The 23990-nt window shown below is 43.8% G+C and overlaps 1 protein-coding gene across 1 annotated transcript; it reads right to left on the bottom strand.

Moving 5' to 3' along the window:
- Positions 1–490: 490 nt before the first annotated feature.
- LRRC8C (leucine rich repeat containing 8 VRAC subunit C) lies at positions 491–23166 on the bottom strand. Its single transcript, XM_027713096.2, has 3 exons — positions 23094–23166; positions 9114–9255; positions 491–6632 (listed from the first exon to the last, which is right to left on the bottom strand). The coding sequence occupies exons 2-3, from the start codon at positions 9249–9251 to the stop codon at positions 4362–4364; spliced, it is 2409 nt and encodes an 802-aa protein (XP_027568897.1). The 5' UTR covers positions 9252–9255; positions 23094–23166; the 3' UTR covers positions 491–4361.
- Positions 23167–23990: the final 824 nt, after the last annotated feature.

The raw sequence follows: 23990 nt of genomic DNA, 5'->3' as shown, positions 1-23990 counted from the left end.
CATTATTGCTCACAACTTGAGAAAGAGAGAAATGAGGAAAATGCCCCATACCAAATGCAGACAGCCCAGTTACCTTTGGAGTGATCTCCAAGTTTCATCAGGAGATTTATAGGGGAGTATGTCAGATGCAAGGACCAACAGCATCATTTCCCTTGGCAGTGCAGGCATGCAGTGGGGGGAGGAAGGAGCCCCCACACCCCTGGCTGCAGGCTGGCAGGGCTCCCAGCATCCCCCTCAAGCCCTGGCAGAGCACAGGGACTGGAGCAGGGGAGCTGCTCCAGCGAGGATGGCTTCTTTCCTGGCCATTTTGCTGGCTTTCAGAGTGAGGGGATGGAAAGAGGTGCACAGGAAGCGAGACTGTGCGACTGTAAATCCTGTCAAGTATAACGATGTTTTTTCAAACATATTTTCCTGATTTCCCTCCCAAGGGACCAAACCCAAAGTCTGATCTTTAGGTAACCCAGAAACAAAATGTTTCCCAAACAAATAATCACATTGCAGTCTGACATGGTCGTTATTACAAAAGAGCATTTTATTTCCATTTTTTTCTGGGTGTACTATATTGCAATGTAACACTATGCAGGTCTATTATCATACTAAGATTCTTGCTACAGAATTAAGATGTTTGTCCATTTGGTCAAATTTCAAAGTTTTTCCTTGGCATTCTTACAGGACTCATCACCACTTAAGCACATGAATTACTGAAGTACCAGAAATGATATGAGACTTGCAACAAGCGCTTTCCAATTGGAATTTGCAGAAGTTGTTGGGCTGGCTGGATGCATGAGGTCAGCACAAATATCCATCCTAATTTTGACAAAGGGGGAGATGCACATCTCACCAAGTAGATTTGTTTTTCAGGCTTAATGTACTGTTAAGGTTGTCTTCTTACTTTTGATGCAACCTTTGTCATCTCTGCTTCCATTACCAAGGAAGATTTTTATTATTTTTGAGCAATAGTGAAAAAACACTTTGCTTAAATTCTGGAATTGTCATACTTGTTAGGCACCTGATTAAAGTAAGTAGTTATATAAACTCTTTGTATATATACAAACCATGCCTAAAGTATTAGCCACAAAATGTCCATCCATTCTAAGTCAAATACTATCCGTCACAGAAAAGTCTAGTATGAATTGTATGTGAATATACATATGAGCAGTACATGATTCACTGAGTAAATATGGCACTTTTACATATTTTCCTGGATGTCATATAGAATTAGGAAACAATCTTCTCTCAGCTGACACATTTCTAAAATACTGCAATATGGGTTTGGAAAATACTCCCCAGATTAGACAGTAAGAAGTTTAGAAAAGTCAACAATGCAGCTACCTGAGTTTGTTTCATTAAGAAATTAACAGTAATGTGATATTTTATCATTCACTGCGAGCCTGAGGGTTGTCTACTCACAAAAGCCAAGCTGCCTAATGCTGCTATAGATACAACAGCACAGCTCTCCAAGCACGCGGCTCGGCAAGATGACGAACTGACCTAGCACCTCCAAAGTGACTTATCCCACTTTCTCCTTGCCCAGACTCCAGCTGCAGAATCCTGTCTCCTTGTTACTCCCACCCTAGTGTCCATCCAATCCTTTGGAGAGCTGATCCAGCAGAAAATTAGTCCCTTTTTTAAACTGGTATAGTTTTCTGCTGGTTTAAAAAGTTGATTTGTCCTGTGGAGGGATCAGACCAGCACCAGACCTGTAAAGGTACAGGAGAAGCAGCAGGAATGTGTTGGCAGGAACAGGGAACATGGGAGGAGGAGGGAACTGCCCCTTTTTTGTGGCAGTGAGCTGTTAGACTGAGGAAGTTGTCTCAGCAGACCAAATCCTTGGAGAAGATACAGTTATTAGTGCGAAAGTGCTTAGACCGGTATAGTTTATTCCTATCAAAGCGAATAAAGATATGCCAGCACAAGGCACTTTATACTCATGTAACTGTGTCCACATGAGGGGTTGCACTGGTAAAAATATAATCAGTAATAAACGAAACTCCCATATCCCCTAAGTGATATATTTACAACAATGTCATAGAACAAGTCTCCAACCTTCAGTTATGAGGTGTGCATAACTTCCATTCAGAAAACAGACCACAAACTACACATGAAACAACATTAGACACAAAATAAATTAAGGATTTAAAATGCTACATCTAGGAATATAAAGACTTTTTAAAAAACTTTAAATGTAATCCCATATTTCAAATGTAAGTAAGAGAATTATACAGCTCCACCAATTACTTGGACATTTTGAACAGTTTACATTCATCAGGGACAACAGCACTTTGGTTTACATAATTAGGTTAATATGAGCAATGAAACGTTTCTCTCCCTCCCATTACATCAAAGTGAAATACATTTAGAATATATATACTGCCAAGCTGTTCCATTAAGTGCATTCCACACGAGTAAGAGTAGCTCTCCAATGGCTACATCAATTATAGGTCTTCCAACAGAACTAAATCCAACCCCTTTAAAAAAGCTTGATTTGATTCCTTCATGCCTGACCCATTTTTGATTAATCACATGGATCTTCTCCAGAACATATCCAAGCACAAAAAGTAAGTCTGACTTGGTACTGTGGCAAGCCCACATACCAGATTGCACAGCACACCCCGGATTAATGAGGAAATTCTCATTGTAGTTTGTCTTCCCATCTTTTTAAGTCAGACTCTTAAAACAACAGTATGCTTTTGTACCAAGCTCAAGAACTCAGATTAACTGTAGCTCAAGACATGCAATGGCAATTAGAAAACATGAAGAGCAACCAATCTGACAACTGTCAATTATTTTACATAACTTGAAACAATCAGCAACTCAACCTCTGCGATTTAGAGAATCTCTGCCTCCTAGAGAAACAAGTACTTATTCCTAGATATTCTTGTGAAATATTTATGCACTGCCTGCATCTGACTCAAATACGTGTTGTTGTATAGGATGAAGAGACCTCCTCCCAGCAAAATATTTTACTATCATATGGTCATTTTTGACTAGCTTAAATTAGCTTGCAAGCAGCACATCCCTGTCAAACCTGACTAAAAGAAATCAAATGGCTGGATTAAATAAACAGCTGAACATGGCTTCAGAGGATAAAGTTCCCAATCTGATGCATAATCATCAGAGGTTATTATATAATTTTAAAAAGCAGACTTCCAACTGTATGATTTCCAATTTAATTACTATCTGGAAGATAAAAACGTAGCCTTCATCACTGTCCTTGGGTAGGCTGAGACTTGTGAGAAGTTACTATATTCATTTAATCTCATTTTTGCAAATCTGCAAATGTTCCTGTGCTGAGCTTGGGTTTATGATATCCAAGTTCAATTAAGGAGCATATTAGATACTATTTCCTTGTCAGAAGCTTTACAAACTAAACGTGATTGCACTTTTTCTGGATCCCATTCCTGCAAGGTGCCAAGCAATCTGGTAGAGAAGTGAATTGAGGGGGGCAGAGGGCACTTTCTCTCTTGCAGGACTGGGTGTTTAGGGGAGGATGGGGTTTTTCAAGATAGTGTTTCATCTTGTTGGGTTGATGTTTCCAACACAGTGAGTTCGTTCCACCCCTTCCATTCAAGTTAGTAGGAATCAGGCAGCTGCATCCCTTTGCACTGTCTGGAAAACCTTCAGCATGAGTCATTTTGGTGCTGATTCCTCTGTGAACTGTGACCTTACTCTTCCTGCACCAGAGAGGAAATCATAGTCAGTGCCTCCAGCTCAGCGCAGTGTACGAATGGACAGCTAGACTGAACTTGCCAAAAGGCTCTGAAGGAGTTCTGCACACTCCCTCACACCTATTAAAATATATAAAGAACCTTTTCTATTTGCTTTGATCATCTGAGAAAACCATGTAATAATACAAAAAGGATTGTCAACCCAGATTTGATCTTGTTAGATGCTGAACACCTTCTACTGCCACTGAAGAAAAGAAGAAACGAGGCATTCAACACCTGCAGCACCACCTGTTGAAGACCATGTCCTAAGGGATTAACAGTAACCAGGAAGACAATATAATCATCTATTACTAACTATGCAACCCAAAGCATACAGCTTAAACACAGTTTCCCTGGTGGGATTAGGAAAAGGAAAAAAAAAAAAATCAGCAGATAAACCCATTTACTTTTACCAGTAAAAATTAAGTTACAGATGCCCTTGTTCTCAGGGCAAAACAAAAATATCTTAAAACAGTGAAAAAATATGAGAAAAATTTATTTAAAAATATATGTACTCCTTACTCCATATTTGTTTGTACAGAAAGGATTTGAAAAAGAAAAAAATAATGACAAACTAAATGCATATTCGGAGTATGCATTCTCTAGAGCATATTTGGTAGAAGTGTTATTTCTGTAAAACTGAGTGAGAAGAAGTCATTCAGCTTTCATTTGCTCCCTGACATCAGAAGGCAACGTTTCAAACAAGGTGTCCTCTACAGTGAAACCAGTCCGCTTCAGAGCTCTACACTCACCAAGCTCAGGTGGGAGGATTTCAAAGTGATTGCCTTTAATATCCAAGTAGGAGAGGAATACCAAATTACCAATTTTAGGTGAAAGGACTGACAAGTTATTTTTCCCAATTTTCAGAGTCTTAAGTTTTTTGCAAAAGTATAGTTCATCTGGCACGCTCTCCACTTTGTTGCAAGTAATGGAAAAGTATTGTAAACTCTGCAGAACTCCTATTTCAGGTGGGATAAAGCGAATGTCATTGTAAGACAAATCCAAGTATCTGATTTTGTTGCATAGGAATAGGTGGGACGGAAGAACCTCTATTTTGTTATGGCTGAAGGAAAGCCGCTCTAGACTAGTGAGTTTCTTTATATGCTCTGGGATGTACGTTATACTGTTGTACCACAGCTTTAGAATTGTCAATTTTCGCAGATGTTGAAAACTTACTATTTCTTCAATGGATTTGAGGTTGTTTTCCTTCAGATCCAATTCCTGAAGACTGAGGAGGCTGAAGACTGCATGAGGTATGCGCTCTAAATCACAATGAACCAATTCCAGCTGTGTCAGATTGACCATCTTCTTCAAGTTGTTGAGCATCACTAACTTCGTGCCATCATTATGGATGCACAATTTTTGCAGGTGACTTGAAACATCGACTGCAGATTGTGGGATTTTGGACAAATTACTTTTTATGTAAAGAACTTTCAGGCTTTTAAGCTCCCGAAAAGACTCCAGTGTAATGTTTTTGGAAATATCATGACTTAGGGAGCCAATTAAATGGAGCTCTTCCAAATTTCTGAGGCCATACATCCAATGTGGAAGCTCTCTGATGTCATCGAACTTGACGCTCAAGATCTTGAGATTCTCCTTCAGAAAAGCCAAGGCGGCACTGTGGATCTTCACGGAACACTGGTGCAATGAGAGCTCCTGGAGATTGTCCAGCTGTGCAATGGTTGCTGGTATCATTACATTATTAATTATTTCAAGTTTTAATGACTGCAGCTCAGTAATTTCAAAAACTGTGTCTGGTAGTCCAGAAAGCATGAAAAGCTGTAGCTCCAAATGGCTATGGGAGTTTGTCTGTAGTCTCTGTCGCAGTTTATCTGCAGTCCACTCATTGTTTAGGTTCAGCTGTTTCAGCTTATTTTCACTGACTTCAGACAGGAAGACAGCAAACCGCTTGGAGTAGAGAGGATCATACTGATCAATCATATGAAGCATAAAAGCGAAGTCATTCTTGACATCTGGGATATCATCAATTCCTGTCTCTTGCCGAACATATTCAAAAGAGTATTCTTTCAGTGAACGGTAGAACAACCAGTATAGTGTATAAAGGCATGTGAGGCCATAGATGCTTACAAAGCACAGGTAGCAGTAAGAAAGTTTAGAGAACAGATGTGCCATCGTGTGATTACAGCAAAAATTCTTGTATCCTGTCATGTCTTCAATATCAACATTACAGACTACTGTAAAATTAACTTCTGAGACAAGTGCTGTGTTGTAAGCAATAATAATAAGGAATTTAATTACCTTAAGCACAGTCTGGCGAACGTACATGACATAGAGTATATCACCCTCCTCGACATGCAGTCTAAATTTCTTCACCTTTTCAAACAGTGCTTTGGCCTGTTCACCTTCTTTCTTATCTAATGCCCCAGGTGTTCCCTTATCCACAACTAACTTCTCAGGGATTGATTTTAAAGACTGTGTCTTGACCAAAGTGCCTTCAGTGCTTGGCTGAGTAGTATTAGACTTGTTTATGTTGTTCTTCCTGTTATCTTTCTCTTCAGAGTCTTCCCCCGATACTTCGGATAAAGCTCTTGTTGTCCAGGGAGAATCAAAACATTTCCCAAGTATTGAAATGAAGTGTTCAATTTTGGAGCTTGATCCAGGGAATTTGAACCAGAAGTTACTACACAGCATGAAGACCAGTGTGTGTATAAGGACAAGGTAAGGGAAGTACTTGGCATACCAGTGCAGAGCCCGTTCATAACACACCTGATTTATAAAGCTGTATTGCTGAAGGTCCAAATCAGTCTTCAATCCTTTCATTTCAACTGTAGCTGGAGGGGTGGATGGCTTCAGTGGTGGAAGGGGGGTTGTATCTGGGATTGTGTTAAACACATTTGAACTATTAGATTGGTTCTGGCAAGGCTGTAGGCGCTTTGGAAGGCATATTATCTTGTCTTGCATGACCTGAAACACATAAAAAGGTATCTTTTGAACTGATGTACAAACAATGGTGGCAGCACCAATGGGTAGCTGTCCTTCGAGTTCCTCCAGCTGTCAGGCATTCCTCCCCACAGTCTGCTACTTGGCCCCACAGGCTGTGCTATTATTATTATTATTTCCAACAAGACTCTTGTTCCATATGCCAAGAACTAGGTCACCCCTTTTTATCTACAGTTAGTTTTCCATAATTTGAATAAGAGCGCATTGAGACAATCCAGAAAAAGGACAAGTGTGGGTAATGATTCCAGAAAAGACCAGAGATCTCCTGAATTGCTCTGCAGGAGCAATAACAGACTGTTATTGCCACGTGTATCCACTCTGGCTACACGATGTTCTGAGACAGCTTAGGCTTGACAGCAGCACAACTGTATTCACATGGCCATACTCTCACATGGCAATGTCTTATCATACCAAAATATGGCTGACGAGGGGATAATGTGGGCATATCTATGCTGGACAATTACTGAACTTCAGTCTTAATAAAGACAGGTAGGGATAATTCTTTGATGGCATTTGTATGTGCATGGACATAAATTTTATTCAGTTTCTCATACATAATACAACAGAGCCCTCATAGAGTCATAGAATGATCTGGGTTGGAAGGGAACGTAAAGATCATCTTGTTCCAACCCCCCTGCCATGGGCAGGGACACCTTCCACTCAAGCGGGCTGCTCAAAGCCCCATCCAACCTGGCCTTGGAGACTTCCAGGGATGGGGTATCCCCAACTTCTCTGGGAACTTTAACCTGTTCCAGTGCCTCAACACCCTCACAGTGAAGAATTTCTTCCTAATATCTAATCTAAACCTACCCTCTTTCAGTTAATAGCCATTACCCCTTGTCCTACCACTATATGCCCTTGTAAAAAATTCCTCTCTATGGGGGACTTTTGTAGGATGGACTACACACCTGGGGGGAAAAATGTAGCTCTGTCCTTGAGTCTGTCTATAAACAAAAACAAAAAAGCAAATTTCCTAATTTGGGCTGGTCATCCATGTTGACAAATGGAGGTCAGAGTGCCTTACGGGACCAATCACCTTTGGTGTCATTTGGGATAACAGATCTGAGTTCAATGCAAGGCTTTCTATAGGTATGAATTTACAATGCTAATCCATGTAATAACGAGCTCTGTTTCTTGTCTTGAATGATTAACTGGGATTGGTCCAAACTAAGAATGTGTGTGTAGTGTAGATATATTCTTTCACATCGTAGTTGTTGAAAGCACTAAATATAGGGTGTGCAACAAGAGCTACCAAAATCAGATCCTCCTTGATGATCCACCCTGGTGCACAGAGATGCTGAGATAAGATCACATGTGCTTTAAACAGTATCAGTGCTGTAACTGTTGACACATCAAAAACTCCTGTAGTTTATCTTTCCCTGTAAACACTATTGTGATACACACTCTTACTTACACCTTGGATTCGTGGATCTGGCAATAAGTTGAAATAAAAAAACTCTACTATTTCAGTGTTTCCACACACTATTTTCCAGTGTGCTTTATCCAATCAAGCAGGTAAAGTTAAAAATAACAGATGATTTACTTCATGTGGTTAAGCAAACACGTAGCAATGAATGCAAAACTCAGCCCTATAAAGAGAATTTTAAACATGAACATTGTATCTTTAAACTGAAAATACTTGTGAATGGAGAATACAGGCAAAACTACAGTTGATTTCATGTGAAAAATCCTGGACCATGTAAGTAAGGAAATTCCTCTGAAATAAGAGCTTTGTCAATGTGTCCCTTTAGTTCCATTTCAAAGTCATGCCAAGAAATGTTAGATCCATGTTTGAACCAGTTTGTAACTTTATATTTTTGTGGAGTCATCCCAAAGAGTACTTTTAATTTCTTTTCTGCTTTTGGCTCTTTAGCAAAAGGTAACTAACAGTGATTGACAGTAATGTCAATTGTTTACTTGTAAGCATCCTCAGAGATGTTTTGGGATGGAAGAGATATAATATCAGCAGTGAGTGGTGTTAACAAAATAAGCACAGTCATTTCAATTCTGATGCTTCAAAGCATAAGGACAGAAAGAATATTAACATTTGTCAAATAAAGAAAAATAGAAATTACAAAATTACATTTTTCAAACAGCAAAACGGTAACAAATAAGAACTTAAGTTGACCATGTTTTGTTATGCCAAATTGTGGTGAAAACACTGATCTAGGCACCAGTCCAACCAACAGCTCTTATCTTAGCTGGCGTGGCTCCATTCACTCTAGTGCAGTTCTGCTGATTTACAGCTGCTAAAAGTCTGGTCTGTGTTATTTGAGGTTGCTACCTAAACAGCTTTAATCCTCAGACCAGCAAATTTTTTCTTTGTTCATGGTAAACCCAAGAGATCAAATAGGATGGGAAACCATCCTTACAAGGTCCTTCCTCATTTGTGGTGTTCTTTCACCACTGCTGAGCACCGCCACGCCTCCGTCCCGTTTGATTTACCTGTAATGTGCACCCAAACACACCGATCATCAGCATGGCGACAGAGAGATAGTCCGTGAACACATCCCACCAGGGCTTCAGCACCCTGAACGCCGGCTGCTGCTCCGAGAACTGACGGAACTCGGTCACAGGAATCATCGTCCTGCAAAAGAGCAAGGCCAGTGCTCAGTCTCCTGCAGCTCAGTCTCCTGCAGCTCTTACCCCTCATGCTGTGAGAGCAAGTACTCTCTGAGGTTTGAAAAAACCCCCTCTGTAAATGAAAGTCCCAGGAGCTGGCACAAAAGTTTCCAGCTACTGCCCAAGCAGTCCCCCGGACACCCCACCTCAGAAGAGCTCATGCTGCCCCTGTGCAGCTCCTGTGAGGAAGGGAGAAGACTGGTGCAGGCAGGCAATTCCTTCTCTGCATTGACTCAGCCATCTCTCATGGGTCAGGCCTTCTGCATCCCTGAAAATCAGCCCATTCTGAAGATAGAGATGTTCAGCTTTGTACACATTAGCCTTAATCTGAAAGGTCTGGCTGAAGTGCTTGTCCTGCACTCAAATTTCACAGGCCCTTTTAGCTATCACGTTTCATTCACTTCCATTTTTTTCATAGTGGTTTCAAGGAGGTTTTGGAATATTTTTCGGCATACTCACTGCAATTTTAAATCTACTGTGTTTTGAGTGCAAGGTTCTAAACTGCTTTAGGTAACCAAAATACAGGCAGATCAAGGGCTTTATCTTCGCCTCAGATGTCTAGGCTTACATCATCACCTCCTCTGAAAAATCAGCTAGCACATGAGCATGTACAGGCAAAGCAACTGATTTTAAAGCCTACAGCATATTGTGTAACTGAATCCCTGAGATCAAACTAGTACTGAAACTCCCTAGGAAGTTACAATGGAAAGATAAATTCACATGGAAATGTAACAAAAATACTCCCAAGGGCAATTTACAAAATTTGTCCATTAACTAACATCATAAATGCCCACCACAATCACTTCATATCACAGTAATATTAGAAGTCTATAATCCTGATTCAGCTGCACACTGGGACCCATTAATGTCGGTTTGATGACATCCATCCATGCACATGCTTAGTGATAAGCACACACTTGCTGATACACTGCTGAGGGACTTAGAGGATTCAGTTCATTCAGAGCCAGGGATTGGGAAGGGAAGGATTCAAGCCCTAATGGCTGCAATTCATCTCAAGTGTACAGCCATCCTAAGAATTAATAATTGACCACCACACTGGCCATACTTGTGTGGAAGGATGCTCACTTTGGCACCTTCTCAGGTACTGCTGAGTCTCTTCTTGCCCAGCTGATCCTCTGGAGATACTGCAGTCCCCAAAGGCATAAGGTGATATCTGTAAATATCCTGGGGAAATATCAAGGTTGGGTTTGCAGCTGAGTGAGCAGCATAAAAACCTTTATTCCTTACCCCCCTCTCCTCTTGCAACCCTCTCATGTTGCTTTAAGCACTGCTTGGTCAGACAGGAGAATATTTCTCAGCCTCCTGCCCTTCTAAAAGCTGTCCCCAGGATGCATGCTACAATGCCAGAGGGAATTGCACACACCTCTTGCACGACTGGCAATCCTCAAGAGGAAAGCAAGCAGTTCTCCACAGCACCTCCAAATTAACACCATCCAAAGGATGGCAATGCAGGCCTGACTTCACATGGCCAGGTCAGGGGCTTGGCAGCATCCATGCCAACAGGCCTGAATTGCTGCAGTGCTGGCAGAGGAATGCAGCATTCGTTATCAAATGGCAGGCAGCCAGGAGCCACAATTCTGCTTTTTGTGCGCTTGTCTTGCAAATGTTAGCAGATGTATTAGGGAAGATATACCTCTACAGCAGAGAACAGCCGGGGTAGCTGCTGGGACAAATCTTTGTTGCCTTTCATTTTTATTTTAGAAATAGTGGTGGAAAAAATGGATTCCATAAATTAGAGGTGCCTCATGTAGCTTTAAGTACATGCCCAGCTGAACTTCTGCTGGCAGCTCCCAGTGGCACATGAGCTGAAGAACATCACGCATGATCTCTCTTCCATTCCTGTATGCATTTAACTGCCACTAGTAAGGAATTACCCTTCTCTTTTTTATTTCCATATAAAATGCAGGTGACCGAATAGCTGCTGGTAAGCTTTAAATTTCTTTTTTTCTATCAAGTATTGAAAAACTTAGAAAATTGTCAAAGGAATACACTAATACAAATGTTAGCTAAGCAGTTGCCATGCAACAGTCCTGCTCAAAGTTTTGTAACACATATATCACTGTTGGCTAGGGTTTTGAGGCCAGCTGGCTGACTGGAATGCCATCAGTACACCCAAGAATACCTATCAACAGATTGCTTTAAAATCACAACACTTTCTTCCCACCCCTGCAATAATGGCTTATGAGTGCTCTTTTGTATTCTGCTGCCACAGCCTCTAGACATCCTATTTGTAAAATTTTTTGCAAAAGTATAAACAATTTGAGCGTCAGGTAAAGACAAAATTATGTTTCCTAGAGTGGAGATTCTTGACAAAACACAAGTGCTCACATGCACCAAAATGTGTGGAGACCCAGGCCTTGCTGGTTAGACATCTAAGCAGCTGTGGATCTGAGCCACAGCGTTAGGAAAGTTGGCAAGACTGAAACAGGGGCAGCGCCTGACAGCAGATGGGACTGGAAACTATCTTACAAATTACTGTCCAGGGACAGCTTTAAAGACCAAAAATTATTTTGGCTGTTGCTTTCTTATAGGTTTTATTATGTATTTTTAGGGGTTGTTGTTGTATTATATATTTGCTTTATTTCTTCTAAGTGATATGTGGGGAATTTAGATGAAGGTAAATAGTTTTTGGTAGCACAAACACATGCTGCCCTGATCCCCTGCATAATGTGACTCCTCTTTAGTAGAGTGCACATACTGTTACTCTGATTAATGGGCCAAGCAGAGGGAGAGCTACATCTATCCTAGAAAACCTATCTGAGGGTAGAAGGTTTGCAGTTCAACACCAAACATCAAAATCTGTCTGCCACTACTGTCTTCCTCTACTGTTAAAGAAAGAAAACAAACGTTACTGAATGATGGCAATAGTACTGCACATAATAACAGTAAATAAACCAACAATGTCTAATGACAGACGATATTTTTTAGCTTCAGGGAAAAAAGACATTCACGAGAAGCTTTAAATAGAAATTGGATGTGAAGAAGTAGGACAACCATTTCCCAGCACTCACTGGAGGAACCCCTATTGCTTCACTTGCTGCACTAACAGTCAAGAGAAAGTGCTGGAAAGCAGTGCAGAGCAGTCTAGGCCTACCAGCATTGCTGGCATCTGCATGCAGAACGAAATGACACCAAATCACTTTTCATTTGTCTCCCACTTCCCTCTAGCTTCTTTTCCATTCTGGCCTGTCCAGTGACTGAAAGGACATCTATTAGCAGCATCTCTGAGGCCTCAGAAAAGACACAGCAGGTCCACATAGCTCAGAGCAATCCTGAAAAATCCCTCCCGGCCATGTCCAGAGTCCGGCTCTTCCTCACTGCTACACCCAAAGCTGCATCACTGCCACACTCATTTATAATCACGCGCAAACCTGGTCTGCATGAAATAAAGTGGTTCAGCCAATCATCAATATCAGCAAACCAAAACAGGGGTGCTAAAAAGTCACACTGCAGTCCAAGTCACAGCAATCTCTGGGACAGCACACCATCTACTGTAGTTTCTTATCTCTTTTTGTAACAAGGAGATAGAAGACAAGGAGCTCAACATTTCAGCTGATGAAAACTAAGACAGCATTACTAATTTCAGTTCAGTCACATTCTAAATGTTATTTAATTGCACAATATATTGTAGATGAAATGTGGAGTCTGACTTATTGTTAAATATTATTCTAACCGTCTTTACTAGAGTTCTAAATATTGGATTTTTTTCCAATTAAAATCAGAACCTTTTTTTTTTCCTTTTGCATTTCTAATAATTCTCAGTCTCTAGAGGAAACAAAACGGTACATGAGATAAATCATCCGGTATTCAGCTACCAGAAGGAAATAAAAAAGGAACTTGGATTAAAAAACAATTGAACTGGCTGTTAAGCAACGCTGCAGAAAAGAGCTGTGAGTTTGCCAGATCAAAACCCCACCAAAACAACAACAAAAACCCCCCAACAAAACCCCCCAAACAAAAAAAATCTGAGAGGAGAGAAATTAGTAGGGTTTTTTACTGTAATTTTAAAATTTCTATGAAATGTAGAAATCTTGGTGAGTGAAAATGAATATGTCATAATAAGATGAAATATTTGAATCCAGGTGCAAGTAAGATACCTATTCCATCGGAAAACCTATCCTGTAGGAAGCAGCTAATGCATGGACAATTAGGAGTGAGACACAACAAATTAATAACGTGACCTAAAAGAGCTAAGGAGAATAAATAGATCCAAGTGAAAGAGAAAAATATTGGAAAAAAAATAGACAATAAATTAAGAGATGGAGTCAAAGGACGATTGTGAAACGGCTGCACTGTGGAGCAAACCAGTTTCTCAGCGATTGGTTTACATCAGAGGGAATAAAGGAAAGCAGTGGGGACAGCTCAGAAGTAATGACGGCTCTTGCCAGTGCAGCTAAAGAGAAAAACGAGGCACCAGGCAATCCACATGATGTGCACTGCAGAATAGAAAGGAAATCAATTCATGAGCTTCCTGCCCAGTGGGAGCTCGGAGGGTGCTCAGGCGCAGAGCCCGGGGGGTTTCTGGGCAGGGACCGCCTTTGCAGCGCTGGTGCCAGAGGGGCCGAGCGGCGGGGCTGGGGCAGCGCTGTGTCAGCAGGGCCTCTGTGCCAACAGCCCCACAGCCACCAGCGACAGCAACCCAAGGGCCCGGCCCTGCCCCGCCACGGCACAGTGTGCCCAGGCTGGCACTGCTCGCTGCCGGGGCTCCTCAGCAGTGCTGTCACAGCACAGCCCGCAAAGCCCCGGGGGCAAACCCTGGCCTTGGCTTAAGGCTTCGCAGGTAGGCACTGTGAGCTGCTCACCGCGGCTCCGTGTCCGCCCAGGTTCTGTGCCCTGCCTTGCAGCAGGGGACAAGGGACCCCAGTCAGAGACAGGGCCGACTCTGACAGGAGGGCAAACACCTGGGGACATGAAAGGTGAAACACCCCCTCATCAAGCTGTATTCATCTTGCATCTTGGGAGACACTTCACAAAACAAAAACATTAATGCTCAGAGAAGTGTCCCTGTGGTACTACTGTGAACAAAACCACTTCTGGTTTCTAGCACCTTCCAGGCCCCAGGCTTGAGCTATTGCTAGGTGACGGTTACTATTTTTAAGTGGATTCTCAAAGAGTAACTTCATTCATTTTATGGAGCGTAGCTGTGTGGACTGGCACCAGCCCCCAGCAGAATCAGAGGGTACACGATGCTGGGAGCGCTCCATCACTGGTGAACAGCACCATGCCTCTCCCACTCTGCCCCACCTCAGCTTTCAAGGTATAGACTGCAGAGACATGGCATTAAAAAACCACACTGAGCAAAACAGAAGGGAGTAACTGGGAGGCTCTGCCTTTATCTCACCTGCAGCACATCTCACCGCGCGCATTCCTCACTGAGGCAGACTCCCACCACCCTCGGCATCACCCGTGTACAGCAGCCAGACAATGCCCTGGCTATGGCCTCCTTGCCCAGCAAAGCCCAAGGGCCTCTCTCTGTGCCTTGCTGACCCTCATGTCACAGAGAAGCAGAGTCACTGCTTCTCTGTTACACATCAGAGGGAAAAATGAGGAGGAGTATAGGAGGAGGAGAGAGAAATAGCGATATTTCAACTGTGAAGCACAAAAAGTTGGTGAGATTTCTAAAGCTGACTAGAAAAGATGTTTAAATTATTAGCCAGCTGACATTTAACCATATTTTCCTGACATCCGATCAATCCTCTTCAGATGCAGTAGGATCAGCACCACCATCTCAATAGCAACACAGAGTCCAATCAAGTCCCAGATGGTATGGACACAGCCCTGATCACCACCAGGGAAGATACTTTCCCCTTGGCATGAGGAGCTTTGGGCTGGTGGCTGCAGGACCACAATCGCAGTCCAGTTGAGTACAACAGGAAGGGTCAAGGCTGAAATGTCCTCAAGAGCCAATTCAGACTGGGGCTGCTTGGTCTTCTACACCAGAGATCTACTGAAAGGAGAAAAGGCTAGGCAACCCCTGCCCTCCTGGCTGTTTTAAACATACTGCATATGCTAGGATAAATTATAAAATGCCTTTTGGGAACAGCACTACTGGAAGGTCTTTGAGTTGGTTCCCATACACGATTTATTGCATATTCATCTTCATTACAGGAACAGAGCACAGCACATATTTAACATACAACTAACTTGTGACCTGGCAGCAGGGACTCAGCAGAGCCCAAGTACTGAGGCCACATGTGCAGGGGCTGCATGCCAGTGGGTTTTGTTTTACACAGGACATGGCACTGCACACCCTGAACACCACAGCCCACTGTCCTTGGTTGTGAACATTTGTTACTCTGCACAAATACGATGAAGTTACCTTTCAAGTGTTCTGTGCTGTTTGGCCTCGGCTGTCACGGGCCAGGAGGTGAAATCAAGCCAGAGTGCTTCTCAGCACGGGGCCTGAGGCTGCACTGAAACACAGAATTTTCCATTCCTATTTTACCTGATTTGGAACTGCACACTGAGATAGGTAAATATGCAGGGGTGAGGGAGTTTTGCAGTGAGGTTCATGGTGATGTATTCTCAAATAGACTATTTAAACAAAATCCCTGGTCAGTGCAGAGCCCCAGAGCTTAGGGCCACAGTCTCCTCTAGTCAGAGCTGATAGGCACAGCCTGGCATGAAAATGGCTTGGTGCTACTATCATCAGTCATATATTCTGTTGATTATATCTTTGCCAAATTTGTATTTTTAGGTGTGACTGGGTCCCCAAAATGACCATAAAGAAAAACCTGTGTAATTTTAAAACAAAATCTGAACGAAGATCTAGCCAGCAATTGTTCAAACCACTCTAGAAACAAGATTAGGGGAACAACACTGGATGTCCACACTACAAAACTTGTGGTCTCTTTATTTAAAACTTCCCAGGCCCCCATGCCCCAAAATTTGGCCTGTGTACCAGGAATGCAGTTTTTACTGCTGTGTGAACAGCTGCCTATAGCTGGATAATTTATAAGCCTTTGGAAATTGTGGGTTTGCATCTGTCCTTTGATCTTAGCAACTGAGCACTTCATCTTCAGCATATGTCCAGGAGCCCCTCACAGTTCCTGGCACTGCCCATGCTGGCACTATAGATGACAGACAGCAAACCTGCTTCACTTCATCACCTAACCAGAAGAGGACTAAAAGTGGACGCAGGGACAAGACACCAGGTCTGGGAAACTGAGATTAGACTAAGGGGGAAACACGATGATAAGGGCTGGAATTAGTAACTCCTAATTCCCAAGAGGTTGATGTTCCTTCCTTATCTGTGTATTCTCACACACATTGTACACGCAGTGAAATAACTTCTGAACTACCCTGACATTCAGTTTTGGTAATTATCTTGCTATATGGTTGTATTGGCCAAAATGCCCAGCATTTTGGTAAGTGTAGGTGCTTGGTCAGTTCCCATGTAACATACAATAATACCTCTGCTACTGACTTCTCCCTGTATTTGAAGCATTTTAGGAGACCAATTTCCCTGCTAGGCTTTATTGCCTTTGGTGTTTCCTGCAATACAAAATTTAATTAAAAAAATAATTTAAAAAAAGGTAAACATTTTTTGCCTGGAAAAACTACTTTGAACATTGGCTCCTGTTGCCTCTGTTTCAAACACGATGGCTTACTTGTTCTGTTGACTGCACCCAAGATTTTCATAGGAAGAAATACCATCATTCTGAAGTAAGAAATACAAACAAATGATGCTGTTGCCTAAACATAAATCCCATGTTAAGGAACTGGAACAACATTAAAAACAAACCATTTTCATCCAAGCAGTTATTTTTAAAAGTCTATGTGTTTACTGTATTTTCAAACAAATTCATCTCCTTGAGGCTGAAGCTGGTGAGGAAATGTGACCTAGAGGAACAACAGAGCGTGAGTCAGGAGTCCCCACTGGGACATGGCCATGGACAGCCTGTGCACGCCACATCAACGAGCCATGCCATCATTCTCCAGCTGCAAAACAGAAAGGTATCTACTTTCTTTAATACCTTTGGTGGGAAATATGAATGAATAGTACTATAAAATCATAACATGCTGGGTTTCATTGCCAGGGGCACTGACAGGAGACGGCTAGGTTGTGCCACCTGAACTCCAGCAGAGTCACAACCCCTCTACTGGAAAACTGCCCTCCATTATGCCAACTGCCACAGCCAAGCTTCCCCAGAGCCCCAGCTCCGCAGGACCACAACCGTGGGCAAGACGTCAACAAATCACTAGGGATTTAGTGCTTGAGGAAACTGGAAAGGGTGTAACTTCCAGAAACTTGCTAAATACCTAGTCTACTCTTTTCCCTCTGAATTACTGAGGCACATGTGCAAGCATCCAGTGTGCATTTAGGTTTCAGCTGCCCCTCTGCCTAACAGCCAGGAGGGAGCGTAGTGGATTCAGAGGCAGCAATGAATCCCCCCTGCTCTGCCCTTGGTACCATCTGCTGTGGCAGTGGAAGCTCAAAGACCTGAATCCAGAACTCAGAGGAGACATAAGGGACACAAGGAGGAGACATAAAGGACATAAAGAGGAAGTACCTTTAATAAACTGCATTTGAAAATATATGCTGCAATTTCCACCTACATATACAGTAAGTGCTGCTTTGGCAATGAATCCCAGACAATAACCTTCTTGTTTGTTCCAACTGAGTCATAGCACTTTTTCATGTATTACACACCAAAAAGACTTCCTATTGTCAGCAGCTCTTTGACTTCAACTTGGTTGGACTGAAGATAAAAAGATATTCTGGGCTAGATTCTGCCAGATAAAATCTCAGTGAAATCAAGAGGAATTCTTTCCGTACCAAGCACATGGGCCTGTGTGGAGATTTAGCTTTGCTGAGCTATTCGTCCAAAACTAAAGTACACTCCATGCATTTCTATGTCAAAGACTACTTCAAAGGCAACACTAATCATTTTTCATCTCTGGGAGTAACATTCTTAGTTTATCAGGGCTATCACTCAAGCTGCCAGCCCTCTTTCCAGACCTGCAAAATGGTTTTAACGCGAGTGTAAACCTCTAACAGCAAACCAAAGCACTGAGCAAGAAACTATCCAGTAAGTGATATTTTAGTACTCCTGAAATATGTCTAAATGTTTGAGAAAAGTAAATTCACATCATGTTTTAATCAAATTATACCATGTTTTCCACAATTTTCCAGTATTTAACATACGCAGATAATGAACACAGAAACAATGCCATAAAATATTATAGGACAGACAATATTACACAAATCAGTGCCATTCCTCATCAAAGGAATAGTCAAACACCTCAGGCTAATACAAGTGCTCATATTAAAAAATGTTTAGCTGATATAATTAAAAATTAATTCCTAATTGGGACAGGAAGCACAAAAGCTCCATTCTGAGTCTTAAGCAGCTCAACCATCTGACAAGTTAGTTAAAAACATTTTATGCAGTGATTGAGCCAAAAACATTAAAGAAATGCCTGTTTTCGTGATTTGTGAGACTTTTCATATAAAGAATCTTTTCTGCTCCCACTTGCATGCAACACAAAAGAGCTTTCTAAACTTCACGACAGTCTCATAATACACGTCTCCCTCCCAAAGCGCCTGGATAAACATACAGGTATTCTCAGCCTGAAACAGCTGATGGATTTTCTTCCCCCAAAACCATCCTTCATGACAATAAAAATAAAGCTCATGTTCTCACCCATACTCCTGAAAGAAAAAGAAAGCCTAACGCAGATAAATTCAAGTAAATAAACTGGATGTGACATACACATACTCAAACACTAACAGCTACAGAAACAGAACTGCTCTTCATACAAGATGACTTTTAAAGATCATAGACTGGAAAACCAGAACTACCTAACTGAATTCTGTACTGGACGTTTTCAGGACAGTGTCCAGCCATGGACCACCAAAGAGGGATTAGCTCTAACCTCATTCCACCAAAGAGTCTGTTGATGCATAATAAAACAGAAAGAAAGGCTGTTTCCATCAAGCCTAAACTTTGTGAGATCAAAGCAGTTGCTGGGGGGGGGGGATTCTGAAAACGCAGGTATATAGATCTTTGAAATTATGTGATCATGGGTAAATGACTGCAAAGAACAAATACTCTTTTTAATCACATTACACTTAACAAAGGGTTTTTCCGAGAATAATGTCTGTGAACACTGGTGAAAACTATCTAGCTCTGAGACAGCTCATCAAACATTCACATCAACTGGAAAATGAGATCTCTAATGGTCCCTGCTCAGAGCACCCAGTCTGCTTGCTGACAGCAACCTGCACTTCTGAGCTGTTGCACTCGGCTGTAAATCACAAGTGTATCAGGATCTTACACTGCTGCATGCTCAGGGCAGGGCTTGACCTGTGCTCTGCTTTACCATGTGCTCCAGAGCAAGCAATTAGTCCAAACTCCCACCTTCCTTTCAGTGATGAGTAAATAAAATCAGAAATGTTCTCAGCACTTCAGCAGTCTTATTGCTGGTTTGTTGAAGTTAGTATTCCCATCAATACAAAATCACTGTGTACTACTGCCATTGCAGGGAGATGTGAGCTAGCCACCTCCATTTTCAGCAGATCATAGGTTAAGCCAAGATTTGAAATTGATATAAAAGGCTGGATTCTGCTCACCTGGAAGTCAATGGAAAAGTTAAAGTTTACTTTGACAGAGAGAAAAATGGATTTTTAATAGCACTGTACAGGACCAAATGTTTTTACATATTCCAGTTCAAATTTAGTGGAACTTTATACACTTGCTATAACAGCAGTGTTAGCAAATTTCCATGGAGAACCATGCCATCCTGCTCTTCAGGGGAGGCCTTTGTTTTACTTTAAAACCAAGAAAAAACATGTACTGTATCTTAAGGCAGGATTCTCCCAAACAAATGGAAAATATGCACAGCACCTGCATGGCATCATCCTGCCTTTTAAAGATCTGAGCAGATCAAACACAAGATTGTAAATCAGTTCTTCATGAGAGGAGGAGACAGTGTACTCAACCTCCATATTGGAAAAAAATTCTGAAACAAGCCTCATCCTCATCCAAACCTACAATTCTCTGGATGATATGGTTGTAAAGTTAATGCTGTGTCTGATTAGCTACTTGTGTCAGGCACCAAGATGTAAAAAGAATACAGTGAGGAAAGCTGATCCAGTGTCTGCCAGGTTTAAAGACAGCTCTAAGACACTTTGCCTGCCTGGGGATGGGACTGCCCTGTGTTATGAATGAAAGTAATGGAACGAACAGCATACTCACACATGGCTAAGAGGCTGAATCAAACCTAGTATCTTCCTAGTGGAAAAGAGATCCTAGAAACACAAACCCCAACAAAAGTCATTGCACTATTGCTTGAATTTGCATCAGAGTTCTGTTGCACAAAATCCCTGGGCAAACAGCTAAAGGATGAAGAAGAGAGGAAAGTTTCCATTATGTTGAGCGTGTGAAATCCAACACTTGTTAAGATTCTTCTGACAAGTCATTTTGGAAGGAGAATGGCTTCTTTGCTTTACTAAGTAAAGTTTTAAAGCATTTTGAGGTTGTTTTTTTTTTCTTCTGAGGTCAATTGTTTAATTTTCAGTGTTTTCTTTACTATATAGCCTCTCCCCTGACCTTCACAACTCTGTGACAATGAGGACAGCATCTTTTCAATAAATTTTCTCCAAGAGGAAAAAACTATAAAATTAAACTCTAGCTCCTGTTATTGTGAATTGTTTGGGTGGTAAAAGAATTTTTTTTTTTACTTCCTGCAGCGCTCAAAAAGCCTTGGGCTGGGAAGTGCCTTTCTGACGGTGAATAGGGGCCACTTCAACCAGTTGCAACTGAGGTCAACAGACAATCAGGGGAACTGCTCCTCCCAGCACTCTGACCCAGTTCATTATTTTGGGTCTCACCGTGTTGTCACTCTGGCGCTAAGGCCACCTGAGTATTGTTTAACCTTCGGTACTGCCCAGCCTGGATACCTCCCCCCTCTTGGTTGGAGCTCCGTATTGTGGATCTCAAAAGCCAGAGGTGGGATGAGGCTGCCTCAGGAAATCAGCTTGAACTGGTACAGGAATTGACTGCAAGACAGCACCAAGCACCAAGGCAAGGAACTTGTGAGAAGAATTCAGCAGTCTCTGGTTTTGCTTTTTGCTGAAAACCAGCACTAGCCTTTTCCAATACTGGGCATACAAAGCAACTAGATTTTCAGGCTTTCTGTCAGAAAGCTTCTTTCTAAAAATGCGTACAAGAGTAAATAATAACAAATAAAGCACACAAAGTTATATTATGGTAAAACCTCTAGCAGGGCCTGTTAGTATTCACAGTGGAAGAAAACAGCAGCACAGCTGCCACAAATTTAGCAAACTCATAAAGCAACTGGAAAAGGAAATGATTCAGAAACCACAGGTGCTCAGCACCAGGCTGCTGCGCCTTGCTGGCAGCCCTGGGACACGGGCACTTGTGAGACAGCAGGAATCCAAGGCCAGGTTAAAATTAGGGATCAACTCGGAACTGTGCTCAGCCCAGCTCTCCATGCTGATCTGCACCACAGGAGAAAACAGGTTTTTCCAGGCGAAGAGTGAACCCAGGGGAGTGAGAGCTACCCTCCTGACTGCTTTCATCATGCCAAAAAGAAAAGTAAAAGCAGGTCTAATATAGCCAGGGGGGAGAGAGGAAATATACTTAGCTGAATTGGGGAGGGAGATTTTTTTATTATTATTTCCAATTTTGCCATGTTTTTCTTAACTGTCTTGCAAAGCACCCTTCTTTCTGCCTGTCCAATCTTTTTCACCATCATTCGAGCCTACAGTGCTCTGTGGGAGGTAACATGTACATGGGAGTCTTCAAATAGTGGTGCTTATAATACTGAGTCTCTCCTAATTGGAAGTAGTTATTCCAAGAGTAAAGAAAATTAAAAAGCCAAGCCATAACTAACATTCTTATCCGAGCAACAAAATTCCTCATTTTTAAACACTTTCATCCGCATGAAATACTGGCAGGATACATTCAGCGGTCTTTCATAAACCTCTCATTTTGCTTGGTCAACTCTTTCCAGTGAACTGGACAAACCGCATTTCGTGAATAATGAACAAAACTGCCCATCACTCCGCGACAAGGCAGAGCCGATTTCAAGCCGATTTAAAATCAGGACTTTTTTATTTATTTAAATCTCTTCACAAACAGAGCCATGGACGCCGGAGCCTCGCAGTGCCACCGGGGCTGCGCTCCCCTCCCGGACCCGCCAGGACCCTCTGCCCTCGGAGACGCTGCGCAGCCCCCGCGGTCCCCGCGGCCGGACCGCCTCCTCACAGCGCTGCTCGCATCCTCCCCGTAACGCGGGTTCGTCTGGGGCTTTTTTTCGGGGAAGATACCGCCAAGGGCTTTCCCCGAGCCGCCCGTCTCCACGGCGACTGTTTCCCTTCGCCACCGCCCCCTTGCCGGCCCCGCTCGGCCCCGGGCCGCCGCCCCGCGGGGCACCCCCGGGGCCGCCCGGCAGCAGAGCGGCCCTGCCCAGTAGGGATGTGGTGGGATGCATGGGGAGTGGGGCTGCCGTGACCGCTTCCCGGCGCCCCTCCGCGGGGGAGGAGACGGCGGCGATCCCAGATAAAGTTTGGCTCCCCCGGCGCTGCCCGGGGATGGGGGCGGCACCGCCGATGCCGCCGCGGGCAAAGCGGCGTCCCGGCAGCCGCGGGCCGGGTCGGTCTCTTCTCTTCCCCCCGCAGGGGCGCAGCGCCGAGCCCTGCGGGGCGGCTCCGTCCCTGCGCGGCCCCCGGGGCCCCCTCCCCGCAGCGATGCCCCGTCCCCGGGCGGGCAGCGCAGCGCCCCGGGAGGGGCAGCGGGGCGCGGCAGAGCTTACCTGGTGCACGGCCGGGCGTGGGGCGCGGGGTCACGGGCGGCGGCCGGGCGGGAGCGCGAACATCCCGCGGCGCCGTGCGGGGCTGAGCGCGGCGGGCAGGGCCGGGCCGGGCGGGGCGGAGAGGCCGCCCGCCCGCAGTCGCGCTCCGCCCGCCGCCGCTCCGCCCCCGCCGCCGCGGGGCCACGTCTCCGGTCTGACGCACGCGGCGGTGCCGGGGGGCGTCGGCCGGGCCGGGCCGGGCAGCCCCCGCGGGCGGGACGGTCGCACTTCGCCCGCGCCCGCTCCCCCGGGGGCGCCGCTAACGCTGCCCGGGAGCCGCGGCCTCGGGGAGCGCCCGCGGCATCCCCGGGCGGAGGAGCGCTGGCACGGACGGGCTGGGCCGGGGGTGGTGCCGCGGGAAGCAGCGCCGGGCGCGGGGAGGGAGCCGCGAGTCGCCGTCCCCGCGCGCGCGGGCGGCCTCGCGCCGCGTCGGGACGGTGACAGCAGAAATTGTGATGGAAAGATCTCGACCTCAACACACAGGGCCGTGGAACAACTATAAAGACACCAGGCTGTAAAGCGCCCGGGATTGCATTAACAATGGAAAAGTGTCTCAGAGAGTGACAATTGGAAACACAAACTTCTGGCCCAGCAATTCAAAAAGCACAGTCTGAAAACTGCTGCTGAAAGAAACCACATGTTTAAAGAGACTTTTGTCCAACATTTCCAGAAAGATTTACATCTCTGGCAGAACGAAGAGACAGGACAAATTCTGCATCAGAGGGAGTACTTGCCCTCCGATAACTTGCCCCTAACCTTAGGGGTAGCATGTGTATCCCCTTAGGGACAGTACAAGTATGTAAACAAGGAAATACAAATACATAAGCCCACTGGGGAGGAGTTAATGAAAACAAACAC

The sequence above is a fragment of the Pipra filicauda genome, unplaced genomic scaffold (assembly GCF_003945595.2).
Source record: "Pipra filicauda isolate LSUMZ 115617 unplaced genomic scaffold, ASM394559v2 scaffold112_size3218982_pilon, whole genome shotgun sequence".
Lineage (NCBI taxonomy): Eukaryota > Metazoa > Chordata > Aves > Passeriformes > Pipridae > Pipra > Pipra filicauda.
This window is presented reverse-complemented; position numbering and strand designations above follow the sequence as displayed.